This window comes from Lytechinus pictus, chromosome 4 (assembly GCF_037042905.1).
Source record: "Lytechinus pictus isolate F3 Inbred chromosome 4, Lp3.0, whole genome shotgun sequence".
In the NCBI taxonomy this organism is placed as follows: Eukaryota; Metazoa; Echinodermata; class Echinoidea; order Temnopleuroida; family Toxopneustidae; genus Lytechinus; species Lytechinus pictus.
In genome coordinates, this window is record NC_087248.1 from 28,972 (window position 1) to 43,550 (window position 14,579).

Sequence of the window (14,579 nt, forward strand, 5' to 3'; positions counted from 1 at the left end):
GGCCAAGATCAAAGGTCATTAAAAGGTCAATGAACTCTGGCTGTGTTGGGAGTATGTGATGAATTGGCATCATAAGTTGGGAAGTTTATGGATCTAGCTCATGAAACATCGACATAAGGGTAATCAAGTATGAATGATTGTGGCCAAAACTGATTTTTTTTTTTTTTTGGAGGGGGGGGGGGGGTTGTCTGGCATTTTGGATTTTGGCCCAGCACACTTTTTTCTCGGACCCGAGACAAAAGATATTGTCATTTCATATTGAGATAAAGAAAAAGGAATGCAATAAATCTGTTGCCACAGTTAAACCAAAAATCCCTCATTTATAGCCCACTTCTATTTATATGCTGCAAGCTTGCTTTAAAGTATCATCTTAATATTAACCAAGATAAAAGTGTAACATTTTTCATTTGATTTTTTCTTCATCACAGATACCGCAAGCTTGCTTTAAAATATCACCCAGACAGGAACCAAGAGATTAGTGCACCAGAGAAATTCAGACAGGTCTCAGAAGCGTATGACATTCTCAGTGATCGTGAGTACAGTGTACTTTTTGATTATCACTTTATCCACTGTTTCTATTTGCAAGCTTGGAAGCTTCAATGGCCTCTGCCATGAATTTATACTGGTATCTGGTGGCCATTATTTTTTCAACCGTTATTCTTTGTAAAAAGCTTGTTTCTTTACAACACATTTTGTTTTATTATGTACATCATAAATGGGGAAAATCAAGAAGGGCACCAATTTTTTTCCAAGGAAAATTAAGAGAGACAAAGAAGCTAGGTGAGATGACATCCAGGGGCCCATAACACAAAGATTAGCAATCATCTTATAATTTTTTTTCTACAATTGATTGCATTGACTACAATGTACAATCGATTGGGAAAATCAAGCGTACAATTAATCATTAACCTTTGTCTTGCGGCACCCAGAACATTTAAAGGGCGAATGGAACATTAAATAGTGATATTTTTAGCTGGCATGAGCTCATGCCGTGGCGTGGTGTCGGTTGTCTGTTGTCTGTCCACAATTTCAAAATGCTTCTTCTTCGTCATTTCAAGTCCGATTTCATTTCTGTTTGCTCATATGAAATTATGAAACTTAGCACTAGGTGGGGGATTCAAAACTTCTACACAGAATTTTGAAACTCAAAATATGCTAATTTATGCGTATTTTTCAAAATTCACAAAAATTATTCTCCTTTATTTGTTGACCGATTTTGATTTTTTTTTTGTTCCATTTGGTAGAGCTTCATGAGGTTCACCAAATTTCTACTCAGAATTTTGAAATCTTGACCTGAAATTTTGTTTATAAAAATGCTTATTTGTGCAAAATTAATTTATGCATATTTTTTAAAATTCACATTAATGCTTCTTTTTCTTCATTTGTTGTCCGATTTTTTTTTCTCCCATCTGGTAGAATTTCATCGGACTTCTACACTGAATTTCTAAATTTTAAGTAGAAAATTATTTATGCTAAGTTATGCAAAATTTATTCATAAATCACAGAAAATGCCTCTTCTTTTAATATTCATTGACCGATTATAATTTTTGTTCTTTCATCTGGTAGAGATGCATGAGGTTCACCAAACTTGTGTACAGAATTTTGAAATTTTGACTAGAAAATTATTTATGCTAGTTTATTTGAGATTTATTCATAAATCACAAAAATTGCTTCTCTGTCATTTCTTAATCAATTTCAATTCTCATTCCTCAATTCATGTCACCAATATATTTCACTACAGTGTCAACTGGGCTGAAATTGAAACTTGTGTTAAATTTTGTTACGAGATGCCAGATAAGCTCCACATGATTGATGGGCTAGTTAAATTTTGTAATGTCAAAACTCATGTTTTCATAATGCAGTTCGGACAACAAGATGTATTCCATTTGTCTATACCATTGACACATTATGTTGTGCAGTTGTTTGCCATTCACATTACATTGTGTAGTTGATAAAGTATTATTTAATACTTCTACAGCCAAGAAGAAAGCAGTCTATGACCAATTTGGTGAAGAAGGTTTGAAAAATGGCGTTCCTGCTGGTTCTAATGAAGATAGTGGGGCCTGGACGCAAGGCTACACATTTCATGGCGATGCTAACAAAGTCTTCATGGATTTCTTTGGTGGAAACAACCCATTTAGTGGTGAGAATCTGTTATAAACCAGCTATTGTAACTCAGGCTGCACTCAATAGTAACATTTTGATTTCATTTTTTTTACTTATTTCCCAGAATACAATACTTTGATTGTTAGTACATCTTTATGAAATTCTGATTCATTGAGTATGAAAATTGACATATCTTTCTAGAAAGTTCTGATTCATTGAGTTTGAAAATTTACATACGGTACTACAAAAGTAAAAAAAAATGCATTTTACTCTTTAATAAAAAGTTAATTAAAAATATTGTCACTCACAGAAAGTACATACATTGCATGGGGACCCCAATTTTTTTTTTGGACAAAGTATGAATCATAGATATGATTTTCTAACCCTCAATTATATCATGACGCCTTGATAATTATGTTAATTCGACTCTAACTCTGTAAATATTTAATAGTTATTTATGCCCAATTTTCGATATGTTGTAGCTGATGCCATACTCTGTATGAATAATGCCTTATTTTCTAATTTTTTTTAATTGATCATCCTGAAAATTAGCAATCTACATACATGTAGAAGCATGCCATTTTTGCTCTTTTTGCATACATGTAATCCCTATGGGGATGTCTTTATCTCAAAACTGGATCCTACAGATGTACATTCCTGTCTTGTATCAATTGTATCTCAATCATTAAAAATCAATCAAGTCATTTTTTGATAAATGGCAATCAATTCATTTTGTTAATGCTTTGATGAGTTCATACCCTTTGTGAATCATTTCCATGCTTATGGTAATCAGATCATGAGAATCCAGAAATACAAATCATCTAATTCGTGCTGAAAGTTGAATTAAAGTTCTACTTTTCTCATTAATTTCTGTTGTGTAGAATTTCATGAGGGTATCGATGGAGACTTGAGCATGGGTTTTGGAGGTTTGTTAGGACGTGGTAGAAAGAAGCAGGATCCTCCCATTGAAAGAGACTTGGTTCTTTCTCTTGAAGAAATATTCCATGGTTGTACTAAGAAAATGAAGATCTCAAGGAGGGTAAGTGGTTTATATTATGATTTGTTTACAATTGGTCTAATGCCAATGCGTCTATTTACCAACTCATCTACTATCATTTGGTCTATCATCAATTTCGTCCACTTCCCACATGGTCTAATTGCCATTTGGTCTATAACCTGTTGGTCCCATAGCCATTTAGTATGGGTGGGCAAATGACAACATTCTTTTGGATTCTATGGCGATTTTGGGTGCTGAACACAAATCCGACAACCATTTTGACCTACGATGTAGTTTTATATTGGTTCCTGCCATTTTGTGAAAAATAGCGGGAAATTGCTTTTTCTTTAAAAAAAATCTTTAACCCTAACTAGGCCGGGCTTTTTTGGCTGTTCTGTGGCTGGGGGGGGGTTGATTCAACCCCCCCTGAGATCTCGGCCGCCGATCGCGCGAGCGCCGCAAAAATTTGCACGCTGGTAGTGTGCGATGTAATCTACAAGGCTGTATGGTAAAATTTTCCAAAATAATGGGATTTTATTTTATATGAATTAATTATGCTAATTTATGCATAAATCATACTTTCTGCTCTAATTCACTAAATAAAGCTCCTAGAATGCTAATTTTTGGTAAAAATATTCTTTGTAACATTCTTAACAATGGCAATTGAAAAAAACTTCGGTTTGGAAATAAATTTCTTATGTATTTTATTGTTTTATGAATTTCTTATGCATTTCTTTGTTTTTCAACCTTTTGTTTTTCTTTGTTTTTTTCACCAGATTTATTGCACAACCTTTTTGAAGTATAATTATTCTAAAATCAATTGCTTTCAGCTTTTTCAAGTAAAAATAATCATATCTTTATGAATAAGATGAGAAAACTCAATTTGCATTGACTTTGTACAAAAAATCACGTTTTGGAACAATTTTTGGTCTGACATGCACTTACAAAATGTTGCGTAATTTCGGAACCGCGTACCCGGGCGTCGTAAATTTGGTCTCAAAAGATGCGCGAGACTTAAAAGTATAAACTCTGCGAGTGGCGCGGTCAAAAAATTTCGTGCGGCAGAATGATCACAGAAAATGTTGATCAACCCCCCCCCGGCCATTTTAGGGTTAAAATCCATATTTTATTGTTCGAAATAGACATGAAATACTCCGAAAATTTGCTTTTCCCAATTGATCTTGGGCCCGGCAGCCTCTATTTGCGCATTTTATTAAAAATTTGTATGGCATCGCCGTGAAAATCCTGTCACATCTCAGAAAATAAAATAAATTTCTGCCTAGAAATTTAGTTATGAATAGAGTACCGTAAGTAACGGTGTATTAACTGCACCCGTGTATTAACCGCACCCCCAACTTTGGACTTAAAAAAAAAATCCTTCTCACATTTACATGCATATTTGAGGTACGAAGAAACAAAAACTAAGTTAAAGATTTCAAAGTATTCAAAAAGATTACCGGTATGCGGAAATCTGTTCTTGATCAATTCATCTACAAATGTTAGCAAGAAAGAAAGGTCCCGACAATATTGGCCACTTACACACTCACTCACCTCACAGTCACAGTGTACACACACACAGCACTGCCGTTCTTGTACATGTACGGTACATTGCAAACTTCGATACGGTACCACTACCAGTACATCTTATCAAATTGTGAACTGTGTCTTTCACATTTCTTGCATCACAACCTCACAATCACTTTCAGAATTTGTCTAGCATTCGATGGCTTAGCATGAATTTTGGATACGGGATTACAGGAAGGTTCAAGAAACAAAGAAATTGGCATTTTTTCCAGTTGTTTTACGGCTTCGTGCCGTCTCTCTCATACGTGGTGCACGGTGTACATGGTATCTTATGAAAAGCAAACAGGAAAGAAAAAAATAAGCTGGCGCGAAACGGGACTTTGAGGGGTTAAAATGAATAGCGCCAGCTTAAGTCGCACTACAACCACAATACAACGCAAGCTAGCTATCGGCTCTTGCTCGGCTGTGACAAATTATTACCGAGAATGCTTGGCGTCTCTTTGAACTTAGCCAGGGAACTTCGCTGCTTTGAATCGAGAATAAAGTCGAAATTAGTGTCATGAAGGTGGGTGCATTTGTTATGGACACTATTTGATTAAGATCGTAATAATCGCTTCCATTACCCGCGGCTCATACCCCTCTAAACGACATTGCCCTGGGAGGCTACGCCCGGCCACTCGATGTGTTGTGAACTGGCAGACTTCTTACATGTTCGGGAGGGGTTACACGGGCGGGCTCAGACCCGTCACCGTGGATAAACCGCACCCCCGACTTTTGCTTATATCCCGCCGAGAAAAAGGTGCGGTTAATACACCGTTACTTACGGTAGGACTTGTACTTTCATTTTATGCAAAAATCTCAAAATGAATTTTTTGACCAAAATTGACTGATACGACGGTTCAGATGACCGCCGATGATATATGCATATTGGTTTCTGCACGATATTAAGTTCAATCATATTGATGAATGAATTTCTGGGGAGCGTTTCATGAAAGGACTTGTCGGACGTTTTATCTGACAAGTACCATTTTATCCGACAGTTACCATAGTAACATTGCCTCTCAGCCAATCAGAATCAAGGAAAGATGTCAGATCGGGGGAGCGTTTCATCAATATTTCCATCCAACAAGTTGTCAGATCTGACATCTTTCCATGATTTTGATTGGCAGAGAGGCACTGTTCCTATGGTAACTGTCGGATAAAATGGGACTTGTCTGATAAAACGTCCGACAAGTCCTTTCATGAAACGCCCCCCTGACAACTTGTCGGATGAAAATGTTGATGAAACGCTCCCCTGATCGCATTATTAGCGGGGGCATCTGTGTCCTTTGGACATGTTACATTTCTAGTTAAACCTGTATCAAGTATTTAAAAACAATTATTATCATTGTTATCTTGTCATTTTGTTACTATTACTTGAGTATTCGAGTTATCCCAAGTGTCTAATCGGGATCTGCCGAACATTCAAACAGTTTCCCCTCTGTGGAATGGCCACAGAGGGGAGACCTTTGAAGGACCTTTGAAAGACCAAAAATTTGCACTTGAGATCTTACAGCAGCCTCCAAGATCACTGAAATTTGTTATCTCTGTGGAATGGCTCAGAAAGACCCCTCAAAGAACTCTGAAAGACTGATGGATATACTTGTCCTATAGAGATCTTTCAAAGGTCTTTCAGAGATCTTTTATGCAACAAGTCATCTTTCAGAATTCTTTCCATGGACTTTGCCTGGTCTTTCAAAGATCTCTCATGAGTCTTATAGTAATCTCAGCAAAAATCTTGAGAGACTGCCAAAAGATCATGGAAAGACTAATAAGAACTTTGAAAGGTTATTGAAAGACCACTGAACGACCATCAAAAGACAATTTTCCTGTAAGACCGCTGAAAGACTGTTTTGAACCGTTTCAAAAAGTTTTGGGACTCACGAGGACCACGAAGACCACTAAAAGATCCATCAAGAATCCTGAAAGACCTCAGAGATCTTTGAAAGTTTGTTGAAAGACCCTTGAAAGATCAAGCAAGTTTCATGGTCTTACAGCTGGTCTTGCTCTCTGTGGAATCGGGGTTAAATCGATTAGCAATCGGCGGCAAGCCATTCAAACCATTTGATCAATCAATGTTTACTCCCAGGCCTGAAGGATATCACTGATGACATATTACCCCGGCTTTAGCTGGGTTGCCTAGGCGATCAAGCATTCAAGGAATTTCTTCCTACCGTAATCTACAGTACATATAGATTGAAAGAAAGAAATTTTTTCCATAAGAAATTGTATTTTTTCGTAGATAATTATTTGTTATGTAAAAATTGATACTCTCACCAAAAATTAGCTTTCTACTAGCTAAATAAATTGAGTTAACCCTAAAAGGACTGGGGGGCATGATGTCCCCCCCTCAAAGCTTCATGCGATATTTCCGAAACGCAAAAATATACCGCCGCGGAATTTGATGACTTATTTCTTTGAAGTCTCGCGCAACTTTTGAGACCAAATTTGCGACATACGGGTATAGCATTGTGACGTCACATGACTTTTTATGAGACAATGTCATACCGAAAATGGCTCATTTTTATACTTTGTGTACAAAGTCTATGGGAGATGAAATTTATAAAAGGGTGATTAATTTACATTCTAATTGGTTATTGGTCTGCTTGATTAAAATAGGGGTTAATTTAGTTGTTGAATGGTCTGTGATAATTTCCATTGAAGAAAACAATGAAAAAATAAGATGAAAAAACAAAGAAATACATAAGCAATTCTAAAAACAAAGAAAAACATAAGGAAAATATTGGCTTTCGCAATTTTTTGGGGGGAACCTTAAAATTAGATTACAAAGATGACGTCCGAAAAAAAAAAAATTGAAGTGAAATTGGGAGTTAAATATGCAAATATTGCTTTTAACGAATAGATTTGCATATTTTATTCATGATAAATAAAAAAAAAAATCATATTCAGATTTTTTTTTATACTGACTTGTAGTTTATGTGGTAAAGAATGTGCATGCCAAATTACGGCCCGCTCGCGCGAACGATGGCCGAGATCAGAAGGGGGGCCACCATGGCCCCCCCAGTCCTCAATACACCTCAAATAGCCCAGTCCTTTTAGGGTTAAGGCAAAAACATACCCACCCCCGCAAGAAAAATAAATAAATAAATAAATAAAATATTCAAAAAAATTCGGGCAAATGCCATATGCTTATTTGCATAAAATTAATTTTAAAATATAAACAATTACTTTTTGTCATGTAAATTTGATGCAGAAGTACATGAAATTACTGATACACTTAATTGCATGTAAAATCAAACGCACACAAATAGGAGGAATTCTACTACATGTACACAATCGGCTTGCACGAGTAGCTGTATTATATAAAATAGAAAACATAAAGTTCAACAAATCAGAATACACACCTTTAATGTTTTGAACTTGTGCAAAATTAGGCAAATAGGATATTAAAAACCATGTAATATTACAGTTGTAGGTAGTTTTTCTTAATTGGCCATGCAGTGTTCAAACTTACCCCATACCATGTTCCAACTTACCCTGCATATAGGGAAAGTTGGAACAACCGGTTATCTAACAGTTGGTTATCTAATGACCAACTGGTTATTAGACGAAATGGTGAGTGAACAAAATGGCATAGGGTTAGTGGATTAACTGATGGTTGACCAAATGATAGTAGGATTTCTCATGAAGACGACAAGAACAGACTTGTTGAAACGTTGAGTAAGGGTGGTCCTTCTCAGGACCAACAATTGCCCAAGAAAGATACATGGTGAACCGTGAAACCCACTACATTATGATTATTATTTAATTATATATATTAAAAGATTATGATGATTTATGAACATAGGAACAACTATTGTGACATATAATTCAAATCCTATGTTTTTTCATCTCTGTTCACAAATAACTTTTTCTCATTGGGCATTGTGCCAAACCGTAAATATATATAAACTTCAATCTTTTTTTTATCATTCAGGTAATGAATGAGGATGGTCACACATCAAGTACAAGGGATAAGATTCTTACTATTACTGTTCATAAAGGCTGGAGAGAGGGAACACGTATCACCTTTCCTAAGGAAGCTGATCAGGGACCCAATATTGTACCTGCGGATATCATCTTTATTGTCAGAGATAAACCTCATCCTCGATTCAAGCGTGAAGGTGATGATCTAGTCTATGTGTCCAGGGTTCTTCTTGGAAAAGCTCTGACTGGTTGCAGTGTAGAAGTACCAACCCTGGACGGGAGGTTGCTGAATGTTCCCATCAATGACATTATTAGGTAAGCATTAAATGGTTTCAATGTGGACCAACCCTGGATTGGAGGTTGCTGAATGTTCCAGTTGAACATTGTAATATGTTTTTTTTTTTAATTAATGTCATTAATTTTCATTCAGATAAATGCACTAAGTATGAATTGCAGGTACAGGCTCTTTGAAATCCTTGATATTTAGTTGATTTGAAGGAGATCAGTGGAGCATTTCATCAACATTTATCATCCAATAAGTTGACAGATCTGACAACTTTCCTTGATTTTGATTGACTGAGTAGCACTGTCCCTGTTGGGTAACTGTAAGACTTGTCAGATAAAATGCCTGACAAGTACTGTAATGAAATGCTCTCCAGAAATATGATCATGCAAGGTGAGATTATTTCATTTCATACCATGAAATACATGTAACTAATAATTCATTTTGTCAAATATGTTATTAATGTCATATGATGACATTATTTTACTTCAGATGTATGTAGGATTGAAATATTTTCTCTTTGTCTAATACAGCCCTGGTTACAGGAAGGTTGTTCCAGGAGAAGGGATGCCAATCTCAAAGAACCCAGAACTGAAAGGCAATCTCATCATCACTTTTGATATTGAATTTCCACGGCAACTGACTCCTGGCAAGAAACAGCTCATCAAAGATGCTCTCTTATAATTGGACCTATACACAAGATTCTGACAATCCAAGAAATTCTGGAAGATGAAACGACTCTAAGTAAAACCCAGCTTTGCATCAAAGAAAAGTGTCATATTACTTTAATTTAGAGTCAGGAGGTCTTTAACTTTGTATAAAAAAAAAGAGAAATGAAAAGTCATCTTCTGGCTTACATTACAATTGTATTTACACATTACAATAGTTAGATATCAGATCAGATTGTATGATGACATTATGTACTGATCCTATGGGAAATTGGAATATCAGTAGTTAAAATGTTTAATCATGATCACTCTTACTGATAAATTATACAGCTAACAATATTACTTTCACTCATACCAATCTGCTCTTCTGTATTTTTAAGCAATTTGGTAAGCAAACTTTTTAAGTGTGAAAACCAGCCTAGGTTGATGAATTTTTTACAACTCCTGGTTTTAAAGAGAATCACAATGGCACATCCCACCCCCCCCCCCCCCTGAATGTTTGTCAACTTTCAATATTTGAAAGGGAAAAAAAGGTAGTCTCCCCATTTATTGATTGTTTTTAAAGCTTTCATTTTTATCTTAGGAAATTATTGTGACTGACTATGCTAGTGTCTCATGGTCGTCTGACTTGTATTTGAATTCTAAGAAAAATAATTTCTGCTTTGTTTTGTTTTTTATGGATATGGATTTCTTGATAATGGGGTGAATAATGAAATGATTTGATTTTGTCTCAAATAACTGGCAAAGAATGAGAAAATAATAATATAAAATAATCAAACAGATCAGTTATCAAACATTGTTTCCCATATGACCAGTTTGCTGGTGCAGCATAAGCATCCAATATTTATTTATATTCTGTTGACTTTTAGAAGAGAACACTTACTTTATTCACCAACAAGATGGAACATTTCCTGGTAATCTTAAAGTAACTTTGTATATTTTGTAAATACAAATACATATGTAAATTCTTGTAAATAAAATGTTGAAATAATTATTCAGTTACCTTACATTCTTATATACTGTTTTCGTATATGTTACTTCTTGAGCCTAGTCTAACCCTGAAGTGGAATGGGGGGAGGGGGGTGGTATCTTATTTTTTTTCCATATAAAAACAAAAGGTGCATATTCAAAGTAAGCATTCAAAGTTGTCAAGGATTACAGATTTTCCAGAAAATGAGAATACTGATGGTTTCATGCAAAGTACTGATTTTTTTTAAGTTCCAGTTTTATATCTCGACCTGTGGTCTAACCCATAAATCAATTCAAATGATTGCAGTACTTTTAAGGACGTTCCACAGTTGAAATGAAATCCATTTCATTTTCACCAAATTTTGCATAGAGTCACTTTAGCACCCAATTATTCCAAATATGCAAAAATTAATATGGGTTCATGTGCTTGATTTTTTGGTATCGAGATTTGAAGTTCACTCATTTCCAGGGTCTCGAAATACGCAATAAAGATAACTTTGCATCTTTAAACCCCACAAGAATACAAAATTTAGTGTAAACCTCTATTACTCAGTCAAAGTCTATCTAAATTGCACAAAATTTTACATAATAGTTCAGAATTATATACTTAAGATGAAGAATCCACTCATATTGCGATTCGTTTGCTCTTAAAAGAGTAGTAGCACCGTCCATTCTAAAAATAAGATGTGAAGGGTGACAAAAACATCTACAATAATTGATATTTACATAACAAATTTAAGAAGAATAATAAATGCTGAACTTTATTTAAAACCCATGTCATTTTCACAAAATTTTGCATGATTGTAGAATAAGGTATACCAGAAAGGTGTGAAAATTAAAAATTTGGGGTTCATGTGCTTATTTTCAAAATATCAGCACTTTTGTTGGAGCAAATGTGCTTTAAAAAAAAGTAGTCAAAAGCTGATACCTGTAACAGATATCAGCTGATTTTTCCAAGCATCTGCACTCTAACAGCAAATCTACAGTAGCTGATAACTTATCTGTTCACTAATTGTGACATCAACGCGCATGGGGTAAAACATGTAATATATGCACAGATAGGGATGCGCACAAACATAACTGGGGAGCGTCCTTAAACTGTCATTTCAAATTTGTTTCAACAAACTTTATGAAACAAGGCCCTATTCTTGATACATTTTCTTTATTTAAAAAAAAAAAAAACCTACAGGTTATTCTGAATATCCACTTAATGCTTGTTTTCCATGGTTAAGTGTAGAGAGGGAGAGGGGGATAGGAAGGGAAAATACGGAGAGATAGAGGAGGGGGGAGAAATAGGGGAGAGATGAGTGAGGCAGAGGAGATAGATGTTGGAAGGGTAAATAAGAAGACATGATAGATAGAGGGGGGTATAGGGATGGAGAAGAAAAGGGAAGAGATGAGTGAGGCAGAGGACATATATGTTGGGAGGGGAAATAAGAAGAGAGGATAGATAGAGGAGGGTAGGGATGGAGAAAAAAAGGGAAGAGATGAGTGAGGCAGAGGAGATAGATGTTGGGAGGGGAAATAAGAAGAGAGGATAGATAGAAGGGGGTAGCGATGAAGAAGAAAAGGGAAGAGATGGGAGATCGAGGCAGAGGATGAGTAGGGAGGGGAAATAAGAAGAGAGGATAGATAGATGTTGGGAGGGGAAATAAAAAGAGAGGATAGATAGAGGGGGGGGTAGGGATGGAGAAGAAAAGGGAAGAGATGAGTGAGGCAGAGGAGATAGATATTGGGAGGGGAAATAAGAAGAGAGGATAGATAGAGGGGGGTAGGGATGGAGAAGAAAAGGGAAGAGATGAGTGAGGCAAAGGAGATAGATGTTGGGAGGGGAAATAAGAAGAGAGGATAGATAGAGGGGGTAGGGATGGAGAAGAAAAGGGAAGAGATGAGTGAGGCAGAGGAGATAGATGTTGGGAGGGGAAATAAGAAGAGAGGATAGATAGAGGGGGGTAGGGATGGAGAAGAAAAGGGAAAAGATGAGTGAGGCAGAAGAGATAGATGTTGGGAGGGGAAATAAGAAGAGAGGATAGATAGAGGGGGTAGGGATGGAGAAGAAAAGGGAAGAGATGAGTGAGGCAGAGGAGATAGATGTTGGGAGGGGAAATAAGAAGAGAGGATAGATAGAAGGGGGTAGGGATGGAGAAGAAAAGGGAAGAGATGGGAGATCGCGCATACATTCATAATTCCGAAGCTTCGTTATTCCGGAGGTTCGGATATTCCGAAGGTTCGTTATTCCGAAGGTTCGTATTTCTGAAGGTTCGTAATTCCGAAGGTTCGTTAGTCCGAAAACGAAGTGAGGTTCGTAATTCCGAAGTTTTGTTAATCCGAAAACGAAATGAGGTTCGAAATTCCGAAGGTTCGTTAGTCCGAAAACGAAATGATTAACGAACCTTATTTCGTTTTCGGACTAATGAACCTACGGAACAACGAACCTTATTTTGTTTTCGGATTAAAGAACCTTCGGAACAACAAACTTTATTCCGTTTTCGGATTATCGAACCTTCGGAATAACGAACCTTCAGAATAACGCCACAAATGTTCGGATTAACGAACCCTTTTACGTTTTCGGATTAACGAACATCGAGGTATAGGCAATTTACGTTTTTCGGAATTACGAAGTGTAACCGGGAGATCGAGGCAGAGGATGCGGAGGGGAAATAAGAAGAGAGGATAGATAGAGGGTGGGGGTGTAGGGATGGAGAAAAAAGGGAAGAGATGAGAGAGGCAGAGGAGATAGATGTTGGGAGGGGAAATAAGAAGAAAAAATAGATAGAGGGGGGTAGGGATGGAGAAGAAAAGGGAAGAGATGAGTGAGGCAGAGGAGATAAATGTTGGGAGGGGAAATAAGAAGAGAGAATAGATAGAGAGGGGAGTAGGGATGGAGAAGAAAAGGGAAGAGATGAGTGAGGCAGAGGAGATAGATGTTGGGGGGGGGAATAAGAAGAGAGGATAGATAGAGGGGGGTAGGGATGGAGAAGAAAAGGGAAGAAATGAGTGAGGCAGAGGAGACAGATGTTGGGAGGGGAAATAAGAAGAGAGGATAGATAGAGGGGGGTAGGGATGGAGAAGAAAAGGGAAGAGATGAGTGAGGCAGAGGAGACAGATGTTGGGAGGGGAAATAAAAAGAGAGAATAGATAGAGGGGGGAGTAGGGATGGAGAAGAAAAGGGGAGAGATGAGTGAGGCAGATGAGATAGATGTTGGGAGGGGAAATAAGAAGAGAGGATATATAGTACGTATTATAAAAAAGTTTACACTAAGAAAAATTCCTGTAAAATTATACATTTGTAAGATCCTGAAGATTTTTCCACATTTGAACATTGGTACAGATCCATTTAAGCAAATGACGATATAACTGTCGAAAAATATTTCCGCTTGAGTGAGCACCACTTACTTTTGAAAAGTTATTGAAAAATGATTTGTGCAGAACTTTGAAATAGTTATGCGAATAAAAGTAGACCTTAATCATGAAGAACACGTGTAATTTAGCTAATAAAATTGATTTAAAGATATCTTTTACCTTTTTAACTTGTTTCCTTGCCCAAAACACTTCGAAGAGTGCACTGTGCCCCATCCACTCCCCCAAACACCGAGGCCATCGTGACGAGATTTGCTTTACACTGAACTGTGATTACATGAAATGGCTTAGGCTGGATTTTCAATGTGTTAATCATTGTCAAGCTTGGGAAAAGTGTGGACAAACAAGTATTAAATGAAAAATGAAATGTAAACCCACTTTAAATGATTGAAATTAAGTGAAAAAATGCTGGAGATGTCTGATATAAACATTTGTTCAGATTCAGTTATGTCCTCAGATCCAGCTGGCACAAAAAGGGTAAAGGTTGTGCTTACTAAGTGTTGAAATCTAAATTTGGGTGGCAAAATTGTTACAAATTGCTAGAATATATCCGTTTTATTTCAATTAACTAAAAGTGCAAGGGAAATGTATGAGAAATGTTTCGCAGGGAAGGATTGATTTCACCCTTTCCCCTTGACACAGCGTGAAAATTAGCATTTCTGCGCAAACAGATTTCTGCGAGCTTTACAAAAATGGACAGTGCTCA

The 14,579-nt window shown here is 36.6% G+C and overlaps 1 protein-coding gene across 1 annotated transcript in view; it reads left to right on the plus strand.

The window, feature by feature from the left end:
• The window catches only part of LOC129259746 (dnaJ homolog subfamily B member 13-like), a 29,528-nt gene extending 18,240 nt beyond the window's left edge, over nucleotides 1–11,288 (plus strand). Inside the window, exons 2-6 of the mRNA XM_054898006.2 lie at nucleotides 429–532; nucleotides 1,979–2,143; nucleotides 2,988–3,145; nucleotides 8,604–8,908; nucleotides 9,410–11,288. Coding sequence (XP_054753981.2) covers nucleotides 429–532; nucleotides 1,979–2,143; nucleotides 2,988–3,145; nucleotides 8,604–8,908; nucleotides 9,410–9,560 — 883 coding nt within the window. The 3' untranslated portion in view covers nucleotides 9,561–11,288. The remainder of the gene's footprint in view (nucleotides 1–428; nucleotides 533–1,978; nucleotides 2,144–2,987; nucleotides 3,146–8,603; nucleotides 8,909–9,409) is intronic.
• Nucleotides 11,289–14,579: the final 3,291 nt, after the last annotated feature.